At 42.5% G+C, this 24,013-nt stretch overlaps 2 protein-coding genes across 5 annotated transcripts; one reads left to right on the forward strand and one right to left on the reverse strand.

Moving 5' to 3' along the window:
* Window positions 1-5,669: 5,669 nt before the first annotated feature.
* LOC117445470 (cGMP-specific 3',5'-cyclic phosphodiesterase-like) lies at window positions 5,670-13,542 on the reverse strand. Its single transcript, XM_034081193.1, has 15 exons — window positions 12,976-13,542; window positions 11,986-12,069; window positions 11,704-11,784; window positions 11,535-11,624; window positions 11,281-11,433; window positions 11,100-11,167; window positions 10,789-10,937; window positions 10,371-10,546; window positions 10,224-10,274; window positions 9,979-10,125; window positions 9,581-9,709; window positions 6,460-6,554; window positions 6,180-6,267; window positions 5,849-5,949; window positions 5,670-5,751 (listed from the first exon to the last, which is right to left on the reverse strand). Exons 1-15 carry the CDS (start codon window positions 13,540-13,542, stop codon window positions 5,670-5,672), a joined length of 2,061 nt encoding a protein of 686 aa, XP_033937084.1.
* A 935-nt stretch (window positions 13,543-14,477) lies between these two features.
* LOC117445479 (serine/threonine-protein phosphatase 2A 55 kDa regulatory subunit B beta isoform-like) lies at window positions 14,478-23,628 on the forward strand. 4 transcript variants are annotated; one of them, XM_034081206.2, is made up of 11 exons: window positions 14,478-14,744; window positions 15,783-16,120; window positions 16,593-16,974; window positions 17,321-17,418; window positions 17,591-17,774; window positions 18,207-18,319; window positions 18,676-18,853; window positions 19,952-20,116; window positions 20,205-20,374; window positions 21,178-21,269; window positions 21,592-23,628. In XM_034081206.2, exons 3-11 carry the CDS (start codon window positions 16,911-16,913, stop codon window positions 21,887-21,889), a joined length of 1,362 nt encoding a protein of 453 aa, XP_033937097.1. In that variant the 5' UTR covers window positions 14,478-14,744; window positions 15,783-16,120; window positions 16,593-16,910; the 3' UTR covers window positions 21,890-23,628. The 4 variants fall into 4 exon arrangements, with proteins under 4 accessions (XP_033937097.1, XP_033937109.1, XP_033937104.1 ...); XM_034081218.2 differs by having other exon boundaries at window positions 16,781-16,974; XM_034081213.2 differs by having other exon boundaries at window positions 14,478-16,120.
* Window positions 23,629-24,013: the final 385 nt, after the last annotated feature.

A 24,013-nucleotide genomic window follows, 5' to 3' on the forward strand; every position in this document is an offset into this window, starting at 1 on the left:
TATCTGAAGTGCTTTGACAAAAAATCCATAAAAAAAAAGTCATCTGTAGAAGCCGTAATACTGTAAAAAGTACAACCAATCCGTTTAGCCGGCTCGGCTAAACACCTGCCTGTCAGCCTTCCATCGGGGCACAAACTTATCTCGTTCCCTCATTGGTTCGTGTGTGTTGGGGGAGGGGCTCTATAAGGAAGTGGCAGATTTTCTACGGTTGTGTATTTTCAAATTCTAGCGATCTCGAGCCGGTTTCTCAAACTTACCTACCCCACCTTTAAGGAAAATAAAAATAAATGGGAGTGTGTGAGAGAAACTCAGGGACTTTAGCCTTTGCAGACCATTAACATGCACAGAAACCTACAGAACACACTACAGGAGAGAGAGGGAAAACCCAAACATCAGAACAGGGCCTCTTTAAAGTAAGTTGCAGTATGGCCATTTATTCACAGATGTAGAACGTTTCTCACAGAATATCAGCACAGCTCACATTGAGCTTTGATCATTTGACTCTTTGTTTATTGCAGCTCAACACTGATACTACTACTTTATCCTCTTGATGCACACCCACGTAATATTTTCATGCATCCTTTTTTCATGGACGTCCTAGTGCTGCAGTTTTCACATGGTGTATGTGCTTTCACTCTTTGCTTTATTTGTTTTTCTGTAACTTATTAGCTGCTGTAATAGCTCAGCTTCCCTTAGGAATCATTTTAATTTAATCCGATCTTATCTTAGAGAACACAGGGCCGATTCATATCCCCATGAAAACAAGCAGCAGCTGTGGGAATCCTCTGTTATTACCACGTTATATATTTGCATTGCTCATGCACTGAGGATACAGAGGAGGATATTCTCATGGGTGATTTATGTTTTCATTAAAGAGAGCTGCTTTAACCTGGAGGCCATATGTTTCTTCATTCTGATGGTTAAAAATGTCTTTGAGTTCAATCTCAGCGTAAGATCATGACCTCTGTCCTGAGAATTATAACGAATGTTATTATTAAGGCTCGACATCATTTTCAAGTAATATTGAAACAATACCTGCATTTGATCCATTTTGTAACCAGGAATAAAGGAAACGACTTTTATAGTGTACAGTTTGTGTTGGTGGAGTCGAGTGTGGTGTGTTTCACAAAATAGTAATGGTATCCTATATATTTTTTTATCTCTGGCCTAGTGTAGTCGATGTTTTAGTATTTAGAAAATATATACGCTTTGGATTGACATTACATTTGGATTACATTTCATTTAGCTGGTGCTTTTATCCAAAGCGACTGACTATAATATTCAACCATGAAGAAACAAACTCAGAAACAACAATGCTGCAGGTACATTTCCTATCTATAAACCCAACCAGATTAAGTGCTACTGCATTAGCTTCACTTAAAGCCAAACCTTTGTGAGTGCCCGCACAGAAGAGATTTTCTATATATATTTTATTGGCCCAGGTGCAGTGGAAATAGGTGAGTTTTCAATCTGTGACAGAAGATGTGTCAACTTTCTGATATCCTGGTATGAGTAGGAATCTCCTTCTACCATTTAGCAGCCAGGATAGCATACCATGTGTGTATTATGTGTGGGTCCAACTAGCAGTGAGGAAGTAGCAAGCCGATTGGACGATGCAGAGTGATGAAGTGTAGGATTTACCATGTCCTGGATGTAGGAAGAACGATAGTTACGTATGTAACTACGGTCCTATGAATCCTGGATGACCGCCAGAATTCTTGGTCACTCGGAATCTCGTGTTCCTGCGAGAAGATTCCATAGGACTGAACTCGTTGACAACACCAGAACTTATGCCTTCCGGGGTCATACGAGGTCACACGTGACTTTGTTGATATAAATATTCGACAGAAGATATTCAGTGCTAAGCACTCAGTAAGGATGAATAGAACCAGATCCCTTCACATCACAGTAGGCCAGTACCAGTTTCTAGAAGTGGATTTGGGCAGCCACTAGCAGTCAGCGAAGGGAGCGGAGGAGTGGTGCATTTTTGGAGAACTCACCACATGCTTCCCATTTCTAAACAAAAAGACACATGTCAGCCTCTGTCATAGACGTTGGTCAACTACTGAGTCAATACAGCTTTATGAGGAAGACTTTTACAGGATGGTTGCAACTCCAAAGTTGCTCAAGAAAAGGAAGTCCCCTTTCCCAGCATGCACACTCTCTGTCTCACTTTCTATCTGTAACACACACACACACACACACACACACACACACACACACACACACACACACACACACACACCACACACACACACACACACAGCATCATGTGCAGTCCTACATTAGCGCTTGCCTCAGCTTTAGGTTTGGCACGCCACCACTTCCTCTCACAGTTTTTTTACTGTGTATATACACAGTATATTGAATACATATACATGTATATCCTGTGGAGTGTAACATGATCTTATTGGTAACTTTCCATAACTGTTGGACTGGCTTGCTCACAACTTCCATATCCTGCATTCATGTTATTATCAGCAGGTGTGTTTATAAGTAGTTCATAAGCACAGAGAACACAGGCTCACCGCATGCTAGGTGTTTCTAAAGTTTTTGTTGTTGTTTATTACTGTCACGAAATGTACAACCTAACCCTGGTCCACCTAGTAGTAGTAGTCAGATCGCTACTCCTGCTGATTTTAAAGCTAGGTCTGGGTTGGGTTTTCATCCACTTGAATGTGTGAGTCTGTTAGGTAAACTAGATTTTGTCCGCATCTGGGCGAGCTCGACTGACGCTGACGTCATTGTTTTATCAGAAACATGGCTAAATAAATCTATTTTGGCCTCTGACATTGCCTTAAATGGTTATAATGTGTATCGTTCCGGTCCGGCCTAATAAAGGTGGTGGCGTTGCCATTTATGTTAAGAATAAGTTCAGTGTAACCACATTAGTTTCCAAATCTATCAGTAAGCAATTCGAATTTTTAGCCTTAAATATAGAAGTGTCAAAGGGGCAACAGGTCATGGTGGTGGGCTGCTACAGACCCCCCTCAGCTGGCAAGGACTCCTTGTCTTTCGCTAGCAAATCTTTTATCGGCAACTAGACTACAAGGAAATAGTGCTACTTGGAGATTTTAACTGGGACTGGTTAACTGCAGTGTCAGAGGATTTTAAAAACCTTTGTATCTCATTGAATGTTACTCAGATTGTGGACAGTCCTACTCGCCCTAATATTAAGTCCCCTAATAAATCCTCCCTAATTGATCTCATTTGAACTAATGCTCCCTATAAATACTTATCTGTGGGAGTATTTGCGAATGATCTGAGTGATCACTGTGTTGTCAGCCACAATTAGGGACACTAAGGTTCAAAAGGTTAAACCTCTTATTATCATCAAGAGACATACAACATTTTGTGGAGCAGGGTTTTGTTCATGATCTGTTTGGGTTTGATTGGGGAAACATGGATCTGTGTGCTGATGTAGAAACCGCATGGTCTTATTTTTATCTTGGTGTTATGGAGATCATTGATAGACATGCACCCCTGCGTACATTTAGAGTGAAGGGACGAGACAATCTTTGGTTTTCTGCTGAACTGTCCAGTCTCCTTCATGAGAGAAACAGGCCTGGGCAAAGGCTAGGAAATCAGGCTCAGAGATAGAATGGCTGCGTTTTAGGCAGCTAAGGAATAGCTTCACTTCAAATGTCAAAGTGCTAAGTCGAAGTACTATTTGTCAGTTACCACAGAAAACCTAAATAATCCTAGGAACATTTTGGAAAGCCATAAAATCGATATCCACCGGTGAGATCCGTAATGAGCTACCTCCGTGCCTTACCACAGCATCTGGCTCTATATCGGACAGGGCCACCATGTTAAATTGCTTTAATGAGCATTTTGTGTCCTGTGGCTCTATGTTTGATTCTGTTTCTAACTCTGCTTCTGTAAACACCCCAATCCGTGACTCTGAACAATGTGGTCTGGAAAACCCTTTCAGTTTTACTCCTTTTACTGTCAATGTTGTTCATGAAGCCTTATCTAAGCTAGATCCTAAGAAACCGGCTGGCCCGGACAACGTAGAACCTTTCTTTTAAAGATGGCTGCAGATTGTATTGCTCTTCCTCTTACTACTCTTTTAACCTCTACCTCAGCACAAATGCAATTCCAAAAGTATGGAAGTCAGCTTATGTCTTGCCTTGCTAAAAGGAAGGGAGGCAAGTATTTTAAATAACTATAGGGCCAATCTCTAAATTCTCAGTTCTGGCGAAGGTTCTTGAACGCTTAGTGAGTGAACAGGTAAAGGAGTTTTTATGTACAAATGACATCCTGTCCTAAACATCAGTCAGGCTTCAGAAAGCAACACAGCACCATCACTGCCACAATGAAAGTGGTGAATGACATTACGAGTATTTTAGATAATAAGCAGAGTTGTGCAGCTCTGTTTATTGACCTTTCCAAAGCGTTTGGACCGTCGATCATCGCATCTTAAAGCAGAGGCTGCTCAGTATTGGCATATCCAGCCATGCAGTGGGGTGGTTTGTGAACTACCTCTCTGAAAGGTCCAAATGTGTTCATTTTGATGGACTGTCTTCTGAATGGTTAAACATTTCTAATGGTGTACCACAAGGTTCTGTTTTAGGACCACTTTTATTCTCCATATATATTAACAGTGTAGGTGATAATGTGGATGAAGCTACTTTACATTTGTATGCGGATGATACTGTGATGTATTGTGCAGGTCCCTCCATTAAAGAGGCTGTTGTTAAATTACAGGCTGTTTTTAACACTATTCAGACTCAGCTCTCTGAATTAAAGCTTCTTTTAAATGTGGATAAAACCAAGGTAATGCTCTTTTCTAAAAGCTAAAAAGACACCAGAGCCTGTTTTAGATATTGTAACTACGCAAGGAACAAAACTTGAAGTTGTTGCCTGTTACAAATACCTTGGTATCTGGCTTGATGATTGTCTCTCTTTTAAACTTCATGTCAATAACCTGCTTAAAAAACTGAGGGTTAGGCTAGGTTTCTTTTTCAGAAACAAGTCCTGTTTCTCGCTTGAGGCCAGGAAAAGGCTAGTCACTGTGACCTTTTTACCTGTGCTGGACTATGGTGATTTGTTGTATATGAATGCACCTGCCAATTACCTGAGCAAATTGGATGCTGCGTATCACAGTGCTCTGAGATTTGTCACAAATTGTAAAGCGCTTGCACATCACTGTACACTGTATACCAAGGCAGGTTTACCATCTCTCTCTGTACGGAGGCTCAGTCATTGGTACACGTTTATCTATAAAGCTTTGTTGGGTAAACTCCCGTATTATATCTGCTCTCTGATAACACAGAGAGTTGCAAGCAGCTATTGTCTGAGGTCACATGATGTAGTCTTGTTAGATGTGCCAAGAGCAAGGACTGTCTTAGGTAAGACAGCTTTTATGTGCGCAGTTCCACTTGCTTGGAACAATCTTCAGCAAGAATTGAAACTGAGCAATCTCATTCCTCTGCATGTTTTTAAAGCTAGGCTAAATGAAATGCTTGCTGATACAATGGGCACTTGTAAATGTCTATAACTATGTATCCTGTAAATATAATGTATAATGTCCTTTATTGTTTTATGTTTCATGTGGAACCTAATTGCTGCAGGTCTCCCTTGAAAAAGAGATCTATGATCTCAATGGGACCAATCTGGTTAAATAAAGGTTTGAAATGAAATGAAATATGATTCTTATGTATTTCTCACCTCAGTAAGTCTTTTTTTTTCTCGCTCTTCCAGTTCACTCTGCTTTTCTTGGCGAGGTTGAAGAACTCTGTTCTTCTCCTAAAAAAGACAAGCAGACAAAAGTGTATCAGGGTTAAAATAAGAAGTTCACAATGCTTGAAGGTAAAGCTATTTGACATTTTCTGTTTTAACATACTCCATGTAGACGTTCAGGTCAGTTGCAAGGATTGCCCTTTTGAGCATGTGTAGTACAGCTCTGTGGTCTTCTGCAGAGAGGCTGCTGAGGATCTGACTCCCCTGGGAGAGGACGAGAGAGACAGACACAGAGTAGGAGAGTGACAAAACATGTGTATTAAATTGAAAAGACAGAAAAAAGACAGATGGACACAGACAGAAGAAAAATATAGTATTATATTATGGTTTACAAGTGGTTAAATATGATAAAACTGTTAAAGATTGAGTGCATACACTAGTGACTCAAAGGCTGAGAAATATATGAATGAAAAGATTAATGGAGGATGTCTTACAGTGTTGTCTAGGATGAAGATGCACAGGTTGTAGTGATGGTTTTCCAGACTAGAGTGTCCGTACAGCTGAGCTAAAGGCTGTTGCGTCCTGAGAAAGACAGAGAGAGAGAGTTACATATATATATTGGCTGAACAAAAGAAGACAGTGACTGACAACTGAAACCAGTATTTATATAAAACAAATATAAATGAAAAATAAATATATAGCATTGGATTAGATTACTTATTTGAGAAAAATTGAAACTTGAGTCTACGTAAAAGAAGATGCATTATTTGTTACCTTTCAATGTACGAGTTATTGACTCCTCTGTGGTCAATATCATGATTCAGAGTGGCAATCATCAGTGCTAAAATCTCCAGACGGGAAAAAATAGTCTAAAAACAGAACGTGATGGACAAAGAGAGAGAAAGATGAAGTGAAGTAATAGGGGTTACGTATTATAACCCTAGTGTTATAAGCATAGGCGGAGCCCTCTACTGGACTCTATGGGTACTACCTCTTAACCATAAAATGCGAGCATTCACCTACTGAGATATCTATAAATGTAGCCGGCCCCTCGGGGCGGGCCTACCTGAATGCGCGCGCAAGCCCACCGTATATAAGGCGGCCACGCCTCCTGGCTGTCATCCTACACCCTCTTCAGCGAGCGGCATAGGACAGACAGGGCCCCAAGTAGAGGGCTCCGCCTGTGCTTATATACCTAGGGTTACAATACGTAACCCCCGTTATATTTTACACAGGCTCCACCCTCTACTGGACTCTATGGGTACAGTGACCCTGATGCATAAACGCCCTGTCGTCCAACAACATCGACCCATCACACTGCCCCTGACCGGCTTTTGGTTAACAGCCACTGCACCGCAACTTCTTCTCCTCCGGCTGTGACGGAGCGTCCACACTACAGCTCCAAAAATAGCTTGGAGCTGGGCGTGTCTGGAGCTTGGGGATTTTATTCAAGCAACACGGCCAACAACCAATCACATGAATCTCCCGCCCCCGACATACAAAGCAAAAACCCCCGGGGATTTTATGCGAGCAATATATATATAAACTCCCCAAACAGGCGAAAACCTACCAGTTTCCCCCACTGTCTCTGCCACCTCCCTCCATGCCTGGTTCCTCCGGTTTGTATCCCGGGAGGTGAAGAGGGTCTGGTCATACAAAACCGGGTGATTCGCTACGGCGATAGTTAGTTTCTCCTCCGACTTTTTTTGAAAATATAGAAATGAACGGCGGGATATCTCTCCCAGCTTAGACGCGGTTTGATTGGCTAGCGCTTCAGCTGTCAGATTTTGGGAAACGGGATTTGATTGGCTGGCGCTGGCTACTCCGGCGTCCAGGCGACCAGAAGTTGAACATGTTCAACTTCTGGTCGCCTGGGTCGCCTGAGACGCCTCGCTCGGCTACCCACAATTCAGTTCGGCGAAAAAGCGCGGCTACGTGACGTCACCCCATTGAAAGTGAATGGGCAGCTTGGAGCTGCTTGGAGCTTTCGACGCTCTCGACGCTGTAGTGTAGACGGGCCGTGACAGTATCGGAGGTTGCCCTCAACTGAGGGGGGGGATGGTCACCAGACGTCGTTTGTGCCTCTTGGGATCTAAACGAAGGCCGGAAAACTACCTCTGCAGGCGAGTAAGTAACCCCAGCGGTACCAGGAGGCAGAGTCCTGCATCGGGTCGGGTACCCGCGGGTGACCCGCAAAAAAGGTGATTCGCGGGTGGTATTTTTTCAAACGCTTTTTTCCGGGTTCTGTTCTGGGTAAAACAAAGATGATGCGGGTCGGGTCGCGGGTATTGCATAATAAATATATTAAAATAATAATAATTTAGTTTAATGTTTAAAATCCTCAGACCTCTCCCCCGCGGGACCGCGCATAATCATAACCTTTGCAGCGCATCAATCTGCTGCTGTGCGAGCCACATTCGAAATGGCTGAGGTGAAGCTCTCTAGCGGAGAATACAGCATTTTCAATAACACTTCCTCAAGAGCGAAATCCAACGTCTGGGAGGCTTTTGGTGTCATCCTAGATGGAGAAAATAACCAACATCCCACGCTTTTTGAGACAAATATGCAACTGCGTGTGTTAATAATTGCACGTTTTCACTGCTCATATATATGCGGGTTCGTGTCGGGTTGCGGATCTTGTGCCGACGGGTCGGGTCGGGTTGCGGAACTAATTGGCAATATGTGCAGGTAGCGGGGCGGGTTCGGTATTGCACGTCACGGGGCGGGAGCGGGTCTTGAAAATCAGACCCGTGCAGGACTCTGCCAGGAGGTGAGCAGCCGCCATGAGACCCAGAGTCTGCATGATGGTCAAAGCTGTCACCGTTGCCCCCTGTCGCAGTCTGCAAACTGCCTGAAGCAGGGATGCCTGCCTGCTCTCTGACAGGGTGGCACGTAGTCTGCCTGCATCGAGCAAAAATTCCCAGATATCCCACCTGCTGGTGAGGTATGGGACTGCTCTTCTTCCAATTGGCCGTAATCCACTTGGATCAATTGGGCTGTGTTTGCCTCTTCCCTGGACCTGGCCATGACTATGAGATTGTATTACAAAACCTCTAGAAGTGGCGACTCTTCAGTGGCGTGAAGGTATGATAACTCTTTCTTCTTCTTTCTAACGTTTTACTTTCTCTGCTTCAGTTGTTGCTCGCTCGCTGAAGAGAAAAGGATGACAGTCAGGAGGCGTGGCCGTCTTATATACGGTGGGCTTGCACACGCATTCAGGTAGGCCCGCCCCGTTTATAGATATCTCAGTAGGTGAATCATAGTATGGTTAAGAGGTAGTACCCATAGAGTCCAGTAGAGGGCGGAGCCTGTGTAGCCTAGATATAACCAATTTCCCTGCTTCTGTAAATGAAAGCATATTGTACTATGTACATGTCTGCACTGCAGTTGTAACATTAAAATAGTCCAGCCAAGAGAGGAAGGCATGCACTCACTTTGTGCGAGAGAGAGATAAGAGACTAAAATATGTGAGAGAGGATTGGAGAGGGGAGCAGATTTAGGAAGGTTTGTGATCCCCATGGAAAGTAGTTAAGGTGTTTTGGGGAGGTCTGAAATTAATCCTATTTGAAATTACTAAGAGTGTCTTCACCAAAGAGTCCTTGCAGTCCTTCAAACTTCAGAACTTTTCTAAACTTAGGAACTAAAAATAGACACTGTAGAATTTCACCAACTTGGTGCAATGGTCAAGATATGCTCCACAGCAACATTTTCACCAAAATGCTTATAATATTCAAGGACTTTGTCATAAATGGAGATAACTACATTTTGTGGATGTATTTAAAATCAGATTAGATGATTGCCATTATTGACATTACATTATCATTTTTACATATTAGAATTCTGCTGTGACAGCTATAGTACATGCACAAGAACAAAAACACACATACTTAGTTACCTTGAGTTGGTCTGTTGCCATGAGCATAGCAAACATGCTTTGAGCAGTGCTCAGTGCATGGCTCCAGTTGTGATAAGGCACACTGTTCCTGTAACCACGTCTCACTGAAAGCACCCACTGACAGAGAGTCTGGAGAAAGGAGACGTGTAAAGAGATGGTAAATAACTGAAGAAGTATTATATTTCTGAATTGAATATGCTTTTAATTGTCTTTTTCATTTTAAATTGCCAACAGTTAAACTCTTGAGGTGAACTGTTAATTGTAATAAGTCACACTTAACTTAAAGATAGAAAAAGGCCCTCACAAAAATTATGGAAAAAAACTATGCTTGGCATTTTTATATAGGCTTATTTGGATACCCTCTCCTGTGAAACCTTATTATTATTATGGTTAGTTACCTTGTAATCAATGTTAAAATCCTGCACCAAATTAAGGTCCAGGAACATTCGAATGGTGGCCTGAGTGCTCCTTTCTTCTGGCAGACCAAACTCTGAGAAATGGAAGTCTAGCATATGCAGTGATTCAACAGAAGGAATGGAGGCCTCCTGAAAACACATTAAAAAAAAACGTTGAGTTTAAGTCAGAACAATTGGGTAGACTGGAATGACAGAAATTGGTAATATCAAAGAAAGCTAAGAATCACCTGCAATGCTTGGATTTCTTGCTCTGCTGCAGTGATGTGGTAGGCAAGAACCTGTGAAGAGAATATTAGGTATAGTTGCAAACATCCTAGAAAGTTAACTTGGCTGCAAGCTAAATATGATGCGAGTATAATAACGGGGTTACCCACCTCCTGTGTGACCTCTATACTGGCCCTGCGCTCCTCAGTGATCAGCACAGCCTTAACATACTGCAGAGCCAGACCGCAGTACAGCGCCAGGTCCTCTAGTAAGCGCTCATCATATCTGTTAAAAGCTTCCATGTCATCTGAGTCTATGCTCCATTTCTTCATCAGCTGGCACACCGCTATGTGACGAAAAAGAAAGGTATAGAGGACAGTTTTAATGTGTTTAATTAAACCTTTACCCAAGTCTGAATCATACAACAGCTGACTTCCATTTCCAGGCAAATGTTGTCTGTTTAAGTGTGCCAAGCATTAATAACTGTATAGACACAAGTCCCATGTGGGAGCCCTACAGTTTGTGAAAGGAGGAGTTTGAGTGCAGCTGAGACTGTATCATGACCACTGCCATCCATAAGAGACTTACCAATAACATTTGCAGACCTCTCATTTCTGACAGGGCAGCAGATCAGGCTCGTTATTGTTTCCTCAGAAATCTGTGACCTTTTTAACGTTTCCATAGCCACCAGAGATTGTAGGGCATGGGATTGGTCTATATCGCTGATGTCACGCTCCCTGAAAAACGACATGGAACCAATTTCTGGTGTTAGTTATGGAACATTTCATTTGGATTTGCATTATATATTTGCAATAAGTATGACACAAATGTTTTTAGAATAACGTAGCTATCAAGCAAGCAATAATCATTATTAATCATTATGAATCAACAGGCAGAACCTTCTGTAGATCTGGCAGGTTGATCCGAGCTCCTCACACTCCAGGTGGATCACATTGGAGAATGAAATCTGAAAAAGAGAGGAAGAATGAACTTGAAAAAGCACGAGAAGAACAGAAAGTAATGATACAGAGATACTATTTAAAACACCCTTTTCTAAACAAACAAAACATTTATCAGCACCTGGTCATTTTCATCCAAGGTTTGCTTCCCGGGGATGAAGATGGTGCAGTACTGAGCATGTGTGAAGGGCATGATTGTGGCAGCCATCTTACTCAGCAGAACATCAAAGGAACAGTGCTTCTTCGACAAAACCTGGGCCATCTCTATCAAGGCCTGACACAAAACACACATGCACACAAACACACACACGCAGATTACATAGACATTCAATCATAGATATAAATAGATTCAATATTGTCCTCTTATGGTGTTACCTGACTGCGCTTGGCCTCCTGTCTTGAACTTTCATACAGCTGGACATTATCCAGGACCAGCCCCAATACATCCATATGATTTGACAGCACCTAAACATTTGACATATTTTTTAATACATAATAACATCTGCTGGCCTGCAGTAAAAAGCACAAACCTCTAGTCCTTCACCTTTTCATCCATATTGGTAAAAACAGAAACCGATCCATTGCAGCAACTTCTCTTGTTGATCATTACTGCTACACCGACCACCTGTTAAAAAAAAGAGAGACATTTTTTATGTCTTTACATCGCTAAAAGTTGTATTGTTGCCAGTCTGTGTTTTGATCTCTACAATACATCACACTGCTCTATAAGACTGTGTTTATATATTTTCCCTGCATAAGCATTGGGGCATGTGCAATAAAAACATATATTATATCACATTTGAAAAGAAATGAAGACAAATGTTACTTCTCCCCTGTGGTTCTTGATGGGAACAATCAAAACAGTCCTGATCTTTGATGATTGATCGTCATCTAAGCCAAATCTGGTGTCCTGAGAGGGAAAACAATGAACACCGAATTAGTATAGCACTGCAGAAAAGCACATCACTCTTTTAAATCTAAATGCAACACTATGTGTCGTTAAAACACTTTTTTCAACATCTTTTCTTATAACTTGGCAGCTAAAAGCGTTTCACCCAAACTATACAATATTTGTTCATCGGCTTTCAATTATTTAGCCAGGATTACCTTGGTGTCCCACAGGTTATGACTAAGTAGCCACCCACACCCAAACTGTCTGAGGATAATCTGCCAACTGCTTCCTGATCACATTGCTGGCGAGGAGAAAGAGTGTAGGTGTGGGCACCTCCTTTAAGCCTGTAAGTGAGCAGTGCCGTCTTTTCTCTTTAAGTTGGTGAGTGTACGTGTGTGCCAGGGACAGTTTACTGAGTACAGTACATCACTGTCTCAATAGACAGAGGTTAATTGGTCTCTTAAAGGATTAGAAGCAGGTGCGTCATCTGGGATTCCCTCACACACTCACACTGCATTAAATTGACATGTCATGGCCTACAGGAAATGGCATTTAGTGTACATTCTTCAATTTAAGGGACATCTTACGCTCAATTTCAGGTTCATACTTATAGGGTTACTGATAGAACATGTTTACATTTTCAAAACAAATATTTGTTCTCTTACTGTCTGTCTGTCTTTCTGAAACGCACTGTTTAAGCCACCTTTCGCTTAAGATCCCCTCCAAAAAAGCCTGCTCTGATTGTTTTGCAAGATAAATATGGTGCACCTTTAAAAAGGTAGTGCAGAAACTTAAATATATTTGCACAAGCAGTTAAAAAGTATGTTCAAAATACCATTGCCCTAGAAAAAACAACTTGAGTTATGTGTGGAGTTGATGCAGAGTCATGGAGACTACAACTAATGTGTGAGTTTGTGGGTTTACCCCTGACACGTCTCTCAGGTTCATTGGTGATCCTGTGGCCACTGCACATCCCATGATACCCTTCAGCAATTCCAGGTGTGCATGGCTGTAGAGGATGCCTTCACTCAAGCACCCCAATGCTGTTGGGGCAACCACCTCCTTCAAGCTGTTGCTTCCACCACAGTCCTTCTTTACCAAAGAGAGGCAGCAACACTCAGCTGCCAGCAGTTCCCCGGTGTGTAGGACAGCCCCCTGGCAGAGCTCTCCTATGGAACCCATCGAGCTGAGACCACCTCTCAGGAACTCCATCATCCATGGGCAGTATTCACCATGGCCACAGAGAGCAGAATTTGTAGCAGTGGGATACAATGGATGAGGGGAGTGGGGTAAATCAGGGGAAGAAGGGTGAATGGGAGAAAGACAGGGAGAAAAAGAGAAGCGTGAAGAATGAGGAGGGAATGGAGAACGAGGAGAGCGAGGAGAGCGAGGAGAGCAAGGGCAGTGACTGACCAACACCTCAGGACTGAATCGATCCATGCAATCAGGAGTGGCACTGAGATGGGAGCTAAGGGGTACGGGCCTGTACATCAAGGCTGACATGCGTGAGCTGTTTATTGGAGAGGAAGGTCTGAGATGATGATGATGATGACCCTTCCTGAGCAGGTCAGAGTGGTCAGAGCTGCTCCTGGGAACCCTGGGCAGTGGAGATTCTGCCTGTGGGCCGCTGACCCTGAAATTACAGAAAAAACAGATTAGATTAGGTGGAAGAAGTATCTTGTACTTAAGTAAAAGAAGAAGTACCAGAGTATAGGAATAGTCTGTTACAAGTAAAAGTCCTGCAATCAAAAGGTTACTCAAGTAAAAGTACAAAAGTACTGGCATCTTATTATAGCCTACTTAAACTACCAACATTAAAAGTACTCATTATGCAGATTGTCCCATTTCAGAATAACATATATTAAATGTTTTGATTATAATTATTGGTGCATTAAAGTGTTTATCAAAGCTGGTAATGGTGCAGCTAGTTTAAATGAGTTGGTATGCTGCAGGGTAGCTTGTGAATTGACTCCAGGTGTAAATAAAGTCTTATTTAAGTGTTGATTATATTTCATATCATTAATCAAAATATGCAAAGTAACTATAGGTATTAATAAATGCAGTGGAGTAAAATTACACGATTTGACTCTGAATTGGAGTAGAAGAACAAAGTAGCATATGGAAATACACAACTAAAGTACAAATATCTCAAAAATGTTCTCAAGTACAGTAGCCTACTTGAGTAAACACTTAACACCTCTGCCAGGCACAGACTTTTCAAATCGTATTCAGAGATGCAACTAGTTAAGGATTAAAGTAGGCTATAAAATATCTTACGAGGAAGCCCTGCGTAAAAAGTACGAGCTCGTGAAGTCGGAGTGGTCATCCAGCCATGCCTCGACTTGCTTGCTCTTCACACCGTCTTCAAACCTGGTGCTGCGCGTCTTCGATCGAGGGTTCCACAGCGGGGAGAAGAACCAGCTCATGTCCTTCACTATCAGCGGGGCTGTCACCGTTTCCCTCCGTAAGGACTCCTCTGTCCCAGCGGCAGAGGACGGCCCGGGAGTCGTACGGTCAGGATCCATGCACTCCAGCGATTCAGATTGGAGGCATGGCATCCCCTCGCTCAAGTAGAGCGAAAAAAGATCCGTTAAACTCAGTTTCTTTACCAGGTGAGTTATCTAGGAGAAATGGTGGAGGCTGTGAGGCAGACTGAGCCAAGTGGAAGAGCCCGTGGATACGATTGCGTTAAGGTAATCCACTGACCTTAATTTACGTCTGGCACAACATAGGTTTATTTATTAAAAGGAACTCATTTAAACTTCGTTACAGCTTTAATGGAACAGGTTAAAAAAAAACGGGCTTAGCTTCGATTAGCTCACAGGTTAGCCCCCTGTCATAGTTTGCTAAAAGCATTGAGCTACATGACCACCTGTCAATTCAATTTGAGTGACTTTACCATTATTATTACACTCGGTTGCCCACTCATATTCTGGGATATCTTCACAATAAAAACACAAAGAAACACAGACAGGAGTTAGTCGTACTTCTTGTTAAATAAGTATTTCTGGTTCACTTCTGGTTATAATGTGCCTAAGCACAGTTAACATTTTTAAGGTTAGGAACTGTGGGGTATAGGTGAATAGCTTTGCTTTAATTGCACTTCTGCGAAGTACTGTGTAAATTGAAGTGTGTTTTGTAACAGTCAACAATGATATTGAATTTAAGGCCAACCCTACATTCAGACCTATATATTTATTGTACTTTGAGTGCAGCAAAAAATGAACAGAAAATATGAGCAGTATCGTAGTAACAGGAATTAAGTTACGGTGTTAAGAAAGGATGTCAGTGTGTGAGGTAAAATCACTTGGTACATGCAGGCTTAAAGAAAGTAATGCTTACAAAGAGGGATGTCAGTAATGTTTTTTTTTTAATGCAAGCGTTGTACATTATCACTTAAGGGCAAGATAACAAGAGAGATGTAAAAAGAGTCAGGAAAATCTTCTTTGTTATTGAAAGAATGAACAACAAAAAAGCAATAGGAAATAGCTTTTCAAAATATGTTAGTGAAGAACAAGTTCCATTGAATGTTCACTTATTCCATTGATACACAGTCTCTGAGATGGACGCAATCATTGGTGTGTGTACATTTAATACATTTTGTAAGGAATGATCTTGTTTGAAAGCGCTTCCTTTAAAAACCCCACATTTTATTCTGAATCAGTGTTTACACACCACGTGTTTGTCAAACTGCTCCCTCTGCTGGCCTCTTACTCCCTCATCATCTGCAGTGGGCTGGTCCATGGGTGACAGATGTGCTCTGATTGGCTGCACCAAGAAGAGGCTGCCATGACACAGTGGATGCTGCACAGAATCACTTCTACAGCATCAGCAGGCAGCGGACCTCCATCCTCCTCATTATCCCTCTCTCTTTCTCTCTTTTTTCTCCTCCTTTGCCTTTCCTCCTCTCACCACCACCCTTGCTCTCTCTTTTCTCTTCCTTCTCCTCCTCCTCGGACAGACACACAGGCCTGCTCAGGCACTCTGCAGCAGAGGACACACACGCATGCCAGCAGGAATAGCAGCAGCAGCAGCAGCAGCAGCAGCAGCAGCAGCAGCAGGCAGACTGGTAGGTGTGCTGAGGCCTGTCTCCCTCCTGCCGCACAGGCAAGACACTGCGTTCTCCTCTGATCTCCGTCAAGGACTATCTATTTGAGAAGTGTGTGTGCGTGAGAGATGGTATCTACAAAGTAACCAGGGAGAACTACCACACCCTGCGAGCATTCACTACCTCTGCCGGAGCTACACAGGCTGAATGTTACAGTAGACATGTACATACTTATATACTCTTCTTGTTTCTGTGTGCATACAGAAGGATTTATATTCTCTCTTTCTCTGCTAGAGCTGTTTGTTGTTTTTCCTCCATTCTACAGCTCTGGGATTTGCTTCAGACTAGGCCTTGTTCTTTTGCACACGTGTATCGTTGCTAATGAGTGTCTTGAATGTCTAACAAAGGTCACACCATTTGGTATGCTGTGTGCATGTATTGTGAGCCCGCCTATGACAGCCTACCTCTTTTTTCTTTCCAACTTCACCATCAGGCTTTCTCTCCTCCTCTCACTCCCTCACATCTTCTACCTCACCACTTTCATCTTTCCTGTCTTTCCAATATTTTCTCATCCTCTCACTCCTTTTCTTCTTTCTTAAAACCCGTCTTTCTCCTCCCTCTCCAATCTCATCTCCATCTCCGCTTCTCACCTCTTCTGCTTCCGGCTGGCTGGTTTTGCAGGATGCCTTGTTCCGGGCCACTCCGCTAGGCCCCAGCAGCATGGGCGCAGCCTGGGCAGGGAGAGAGAGCACGGATCGGACCCTTCCCCTCAGGACGGGTGCGCTGGCGGGTCACCCTACCTCAGCTTCAGATGGGCGAGGACGCTGAGAGCCCCAAAATCAACCACACCTTCCTGCGAGACTACGTCACAGAAGGTAGAACAGACGGTGTGTCATTGCTGTCTCTGTGGTGTCAGATAACATGCTGGTATGAGTGAGTGGATTCATTTCAGCTTTGTAAGTGCATTATCGTACCACTGCTAAATATAGAGAATGGATGTTGACATTGATCACTTCAGACACTTCATTGTTGGGGCACGTTTTCAAATGTATAAATCATTTTCTCATTGTCTATCCCATCCACATTTCTCTGAATTCTCCACCCTCATTTTCCCTGTGCCTACTTAATCTTCTTGGAATCCTATCATCTTTATATCTCTTTCAGCCCTTTGTCTTTTATTCTAACCGTTATTTGCCTCACATTTTTTCTGTTTTTCTTTAGCTGATGTCATCTCTACAGTGGAGTTCAACCAGACAGGGGACCTGCTGGCCACTGGGGATAAAGGTGGCCGAGTGGTCATCTTTCAGAGAGAGACAGATGTGGGTTAAACCTGTAAAATAATCAAAACTATCACCCTATGACCAGGGTGTCCATAAAGCATGACTTATTGGTTACTACCTACCCCCTTAACCACTGCATGCTGGCTTTACCGGCACATTACACATTAACGTTCTTCCAAACTTTGTTTTCTTCCTCATTTTCCATGGACAGTCTAAAGGGGAGTCCGAGGAGGTGGGGGAGACAGGGGACTCTGGGGAATACAATGTCTACAGCACATTCCAGAGCCACGAGCCGGACTTTGACTACCTGAAGAGTCTGGAGATTGAAGAGAAAATCAACAAGATCAGATGGCTGCCACAGCAGAATGCAGCACATTTCCTCCTCTCCACCAATGGTGAGAAACCAGTTAACCAAGGACATAAACTAGATCTCTAAATACAAGTAAGGATTATCTGGTAGACCCGTGTGCAGCTTGTTTGTTGAGATATAGACTGATAAATGCATACGTTTTGATTGATATAAAAAATGACAGGAAGGACTGGCTTCATCCATTACCTAGGGGTTAAATATGACACCAAGCCAGTCATCGGAGTCACATCTGTGGGTCCAGAAGTGGCACCATCCTGCCGGTGTGAAACCAAATATTGTTATATTTGCTTTCATTATATTCCTGTAATAAGATGATCATCTGAATTGCTGTGGAAACTAGCTATTTGAGTAATAAATCATTATCAGGTGTCTTCTCCACTGAGTGTAGCAATTATCCTCAGCTTTCTCTCAGCAAAATCAACTTCCTGAGATGTGCACATCTTTCTGCCTGTCACAGATAAGACCATTAAACTGTGGAAGGTGAGTGAGAGAGACAAGAGACCAGAGGGATACAATCTGAAAGATGAGGAGGGACGGCTCAAGGACATCTCCACCATCACCTCTCTGCAGGTACACACATAAATACACACACACACACACACACACACACACACACACACACACACACACACACACACACACACACACACACACACACACACACACACACACACACACACACACACACACACACACACACACACACACACACACACACACACACACACACACACACACACACAGAAGCCCATAAAAGGTCACCATTATTGCCATCTGCCATCAGGTTAATGTTGTAGCGACCTCATGTGACCCCTGACTCTCAAGTCCTATATCCTGTGTGTCTTGTTTTTTTCTATCACCCTATTTCTTACCCCCTCTCTCTTTCCGCCTCTTTCAGTCATGCGCTCTCTGTCTTCTTATCCAAGGTGCCGGTGCTGAGACCCACAGATCTGATGGTGGAGGTTCGTCCCAGACGTGTGTTCTCAAACGGACATACCTACCATGTCAACTCCATCTCGGTCAACAGCGACGGGGAGACCTACCTGTCTGCTGATGACCTCCGCATCAATATGTGGAACCTGGGCATCACGGACCGCAGTTTCAGTATCCTTTTTTTGTATCATACATATTTATTTTTGTAACATAATCTTTTACTCAAGGAAGGTTTGAAATGCCCAGAAATTCTGAAACTGATTGAAAATACAATGACATCTTTATCACTGTTATTAAACTATTAGTATAATCATAGTCTTTACTGCAGCAGTAATGTGAAAAATAGAACAGGATAGATTTTAAAGTAAAAATACTTTTTCTAAAACAATAGTTTAAATACTGTCATAAAAATGCAATATTATGTTTGGGTTTAGTTGACATAAGTCATTAACAAAACATACAATGAAATCTTATTAGGTTGTTTAAAAGATAATGACATTTAGATTGGAGCCAGATAACATTTATTTGTCGCTGAATCTATGTATTAAAGTATACTGTTAGTGCACACTAACTCCTATATATGTTAGCGTTCAACTTTATGCACATGTTCTTAATGCTCACACGCAATTCAATTTCTTTAAAAACGCATACAATTGAAATATACTTTTACATTCCTGCTGATCTCAATTCATCCTTGATGTATAATTAATACAAACAGCCAGTGACTATGGTAAGATTGTGTTTCGATTAGAGTGCTGTGTGTTCAGCGCAGGCCATAGCTTGTAGGACGGGGGGGGGGGCATGTGGTGATTTCCCATTCTAGCTGACCTAGAAAATCAAAGAAGCATCTATGGAAGAAGACTTTAAATTATTCACTCAGCAGTACACTTTCTACTGAACCACGCAGGACTGACACAAATAGAACAGAGAGAGGAGTGCAGTGTGCGTGCATGCATATTGGGGGTTGGTTGGGAAGCATTTTTTGGGGTTGTGATTATAAATTGAGGTGTTGGGAGAACATGTTGGAACTGAAGAAATTAAACATTCACACAATACTGAAAAGGATGTAAGATAATGTGATGTCCCTCACTCTGCCTTATTGTGTATGTCATTCCTCTGCGAATGTGCCTTGTCACTCTACACTGCAAAAGTATTAGGCCATATTCCACAACATGTGTCATCACACTTTGTCTACCCTAGAAGCCTTTGATACTCAAGGCTGTGGTTTAATCTCTGTGATGTTCAGTCCCTAACAGACCTTTTTCTCAGATATTGTTGACATCAAACCAGCCAACATGGAGGATCTGACGGAGGTGATAACGGCAGCGGAGTTCCACCCCCACCACTGCCACCTGTTTGTGTACAGCAGCAGCAAGGGGACCCTGCGCCTCTGTGACATGAGATCTTCCGCTCTCTGTGACAGACACACCAAATGTGAGCATGTTGTGGACATTCACAACATTTTGCAAAACAAAATATGCAATGATAGTTGTGAATAATCGATCACTCTGTCATTGGTCAGTGTTCGAGGAACCTGAGGATCCAGGGAGTCGGTCCTTCTTCTCTGAGATTATTTCCTCTGTGTCGGACGTCAAGTTCAGCCACAGTGGACGTTACCTGCTGACCAGAGACTACCTCACCGCCAAGGTGTGGGACCTGAACATGGACAAGGGGCCTGTGGAGACGTACCAGGTATGTTAGCGCATCTGCTCCCTGATCTTTGTCTCCATGTGTCAGTGAAAAGCTGAACATCTTTTCCTCCTTACCCACATTTCTAAAAACGGGGGTACAACGGAGCTGATCCAGATTTGCTGCGGTCATGATGTAATATCGGAAATGTGGGCAGGCTTCAGAAACGTCTCTGTATCAGAAACAATGTGCAACGTGTTTTGGATGTAATATGGTCTTTGTTTACATTAGCAAGCATCGCTAACACTCAGAGCTAACCTGTACTGGAGAGAGTATGCGTTAAAAAAGCAGGGTATACAAAGGAACTCACCTTGTGGTAAACCCGCAAGAGAAAAAGCATTTGAGCTCCATACTGTTTCAGAAATAATCCTTGATGTGGTTTGGAACACAATATGGCGTTTAATCACGGCAGCGTTTAGCTGAGTATCTCGGTAGAATTCTCCTGCATGAGCTCTCGTCTCTCTCTTAAAGCTACAGACCCAGAATCAGCACTTCTCTAACAGGACTGAAATAGAGGGATATGAGGCATGACTAGAATGTGTGATCTGTTTGGTATTTTGAGCCAAACACTTCAGAGACATGTTTTTTATATATCTGAGACCTATAATATATGTCTAAAAATAGTATAATAGGAGACCGTTCAATGTAAATATGTCCAGTAACTGTAACCATTGCAGCCTGTATTTGTTGAATATGACATCCAGCTTGTTGTTGTAGATGTTACACATGTTGTCGATCCACTAAACCACCATGTATAGTTCTGATCTACCCCAGGAACTAAGGTTGACTGTCTGCTCGGTCCCCAGGTCCATGAATACCTGAGGAGTAAGCTGTGTTCCCTCTATGAAAACGACTGCATCTTCGACAAGTTTGAGTGTGTTTGGAACAGCTCAGACAGGTAAGTGGCAGAGATAAATGGCAGCAAAGAAAGACAAAGTACAGTATATTTAATTCCATTAGAAAGCAAAAGAGGGGGAGTGTGTTTCTGCTTTCAGTAATCCCCTATATGCTCTGCCTCTGCCATTATCCGACATTTAAATCAATCCCAGAGACAGGCTTTGCAGACGTCTAATCAATCCGTGTGCTTTCAATTGACTTTCTTTCTTTTCACTTTCTTTCCCTTCTGCGAACCATACTTTTTCCTCTGTTCGATATTTGCACTGCATTCTCTTGCCCTTCTCAATATGACATCTCATTATTTCAATCTCTCTTTTCCTCAGCGTGATCATGACAGGGGCGTACAACAGCTTCTTCCGGATGTTTGACAGGGAGACGGGGCGAGGCGTAACCCTGGAGGCTTGGCGAGAAAGTAGCAAACCTCGGGCAGTGCTGCGAACCAGACGTGTGTATAGCGGCGGTAAGCGTCGCCGCGGAGATGTCGGCGTTGATAGCCTGGACTTTACCAAGAAAATCCTGCACATGGCTTGGCACCCATCTGAGAACATCATTGCCATAGCAGCCACCAATAACCTGTACATCTTCCAGGACCGTGTCAACCCTGAGACGCAGTTACAGTGATAGAGATGGGATTATGGACAATTACAGACACAAAGAAGTACAAACAGTGACCCAAATATATTTGGATGTCTTACTGACGACGTTGGAAGTGGACACCCTCTATAAGATGATTAAGTAAAAAGAAAGCTGTTTCACATCCGGAGATGCAACATCTGTTTGTGTTGTAAGGTCGGAAAAATAATATAATCACAAGACTGTTAGTGTATTTGTTCAACACTGAGATAAGTTGACGTCTCCAGAACCCATCAGGACATGTTTTTGGTTCCACTTCTCCCATTTTTAGATCTGCTCCACTGCAGGGGCACTAAAAGAGGTGCGGGGACACCTCTCCATCTGTAATGACTCCGTGCTGTTGACCACACAATGTTGCACTCCTCACTGATGTGCTCTGGTATCTTTGGACACCATATATAAAGTAGGAGAATGGTAGTAACAGAGATGGAATGAGATGACGGATTCACAATTATTTTTGCCAGACATTTAACGGAGTGATTTTATTATACAGCTCTTCACAACAACATCCTGAACCCCTTCTTTTCTCTCTATCGGGTGACAACAGCAACCGAACCTCTCCTTTTGGAGCAGTGCTCTTGGAGATATAATTCATAAATACCCCATCATTTTTGCCATATCCACTTTGCAATAATAGCACTAATGAAAACACAGTGCAGCAGTATTCCTGCTTTAAGATATTGGCTCTTCTTCTACAGGAATACACTATATTTACTCTTAGCTGTAAATATTCAATGTTCTTTTTTTAAGGTGGAACCAATTTTGGATCCAGACAGCTAAAGGATGCATTTTTTGTCTAGTTAGTACACTGCATATAAACCAGGGATCCAATGTATAGAAGGATTGCAGAGTTGCACTATTTCTGTTAAAGACTCGATGAAGGGGCTTCTTTTTGTAGCAGTACATGGAAAGGTATTTCTGGCTGTGGCCAGCTAGGGTTGAATTGTGCACAAACCAACACTCACGGTTTTGTTGTGTATATAAAGCCCATGTTAGTTTTGATTAACGTCCCATTCTTGCCTACATACCTGTGCTGTAAATTACAGAACATGAGAGCGACAGTGTGTGTGTCGAAGTGAGTCTGATTTGTGATTCCTTCTAAAATAGACAATTGTTGAATTTATGCTGAGTGTTATGCTCATTTAAAATGGGCATCAGCAGATTTGGAAGAGGTCTCTTGGAATCAAAGAAAGGATGGAATCAAGGCATTTGTTTTTAGATGAGGCTCCTGATTGAACTAATCAACGTTTTGATGAGGGAGTTTGTGTCCAGTGTATTTGAAGGTCAAAGGTTATCATCAGTGCAATAGGTTATTATATACATTGCGAAAAATTACTTTAGCATTCAAACCATGTCTTGTGAAATGATCATGTAACAAATTGGTAATGTTATTATAGCATATACCTCACAGTGCCACATGCAACTCTGAAGAGGATAGCTTAGGATGTAAAGCATTAAGCCGATGTCTGTGTTGGACTAAATTCTGTGACTTGGTCAATATTTGATTGTTTACAGTGAAGTGCATTGTTCTCAAGTGGCCTTGGCCCAGGGGGAATTAGAAAATCGGTGCAGAGGTGAAGGTTGCACTTTCCAGTACTGATGAATAAACCACGGTTTCAAGGTGTAAACCTTAGTCCCAGAGAAAGTGTCAGTATGTTTTACTTGTTTGCTCTCTCCTCACTACTCTCTTCCTTTTGTTTCAAAGTCCCAGATATTTATGTTCTGCTGCTATGTTTTGGTCTTCACTGTCCTCCAGTGTTGTTGAACGCAGAAGCAGTCTTGCTCTGATTGGTTTAACAAAGTGTAAAACACAACAAAATCCACAATGACACGACAGGCCATCTGAGGCATTATACTAGGTCCAACTCTCAGTCCTCCTATGGTGAGCGGTAGTTTAGAGCAAGTCAGCTGTAATCACATCAGAACCATCATCACCACATGCAATCTGTGAAAGGGTTTGTGTTCAGGAGCACAGCAGCTGCATGTTGCCATTACTCAATGCTACTAGCGTGTATATCTATCATACTTTTAAAAAGAAAAGTCTAACATGAAAAAAACACAACTCAAATGAGGTGAATGAAAGGAATGTGCATTAATAAAATAACATGAAAT

Source organism: Pseudochaenichthys georgianus, chromosome 1 (assembly GCF_902827115.2).
Source record: "Pseudochaenichthys georgianus chromosome 1, fPseGeo1.2, whole genome shotgun sequence".
Taxonomy (NCBI): Eukaryota; Metazoa; Chordata; class Actinopteri; order Perciformes; family Channichthyidae; genus Pseudochaenichthys; species Pseudochaenichthys georgianus.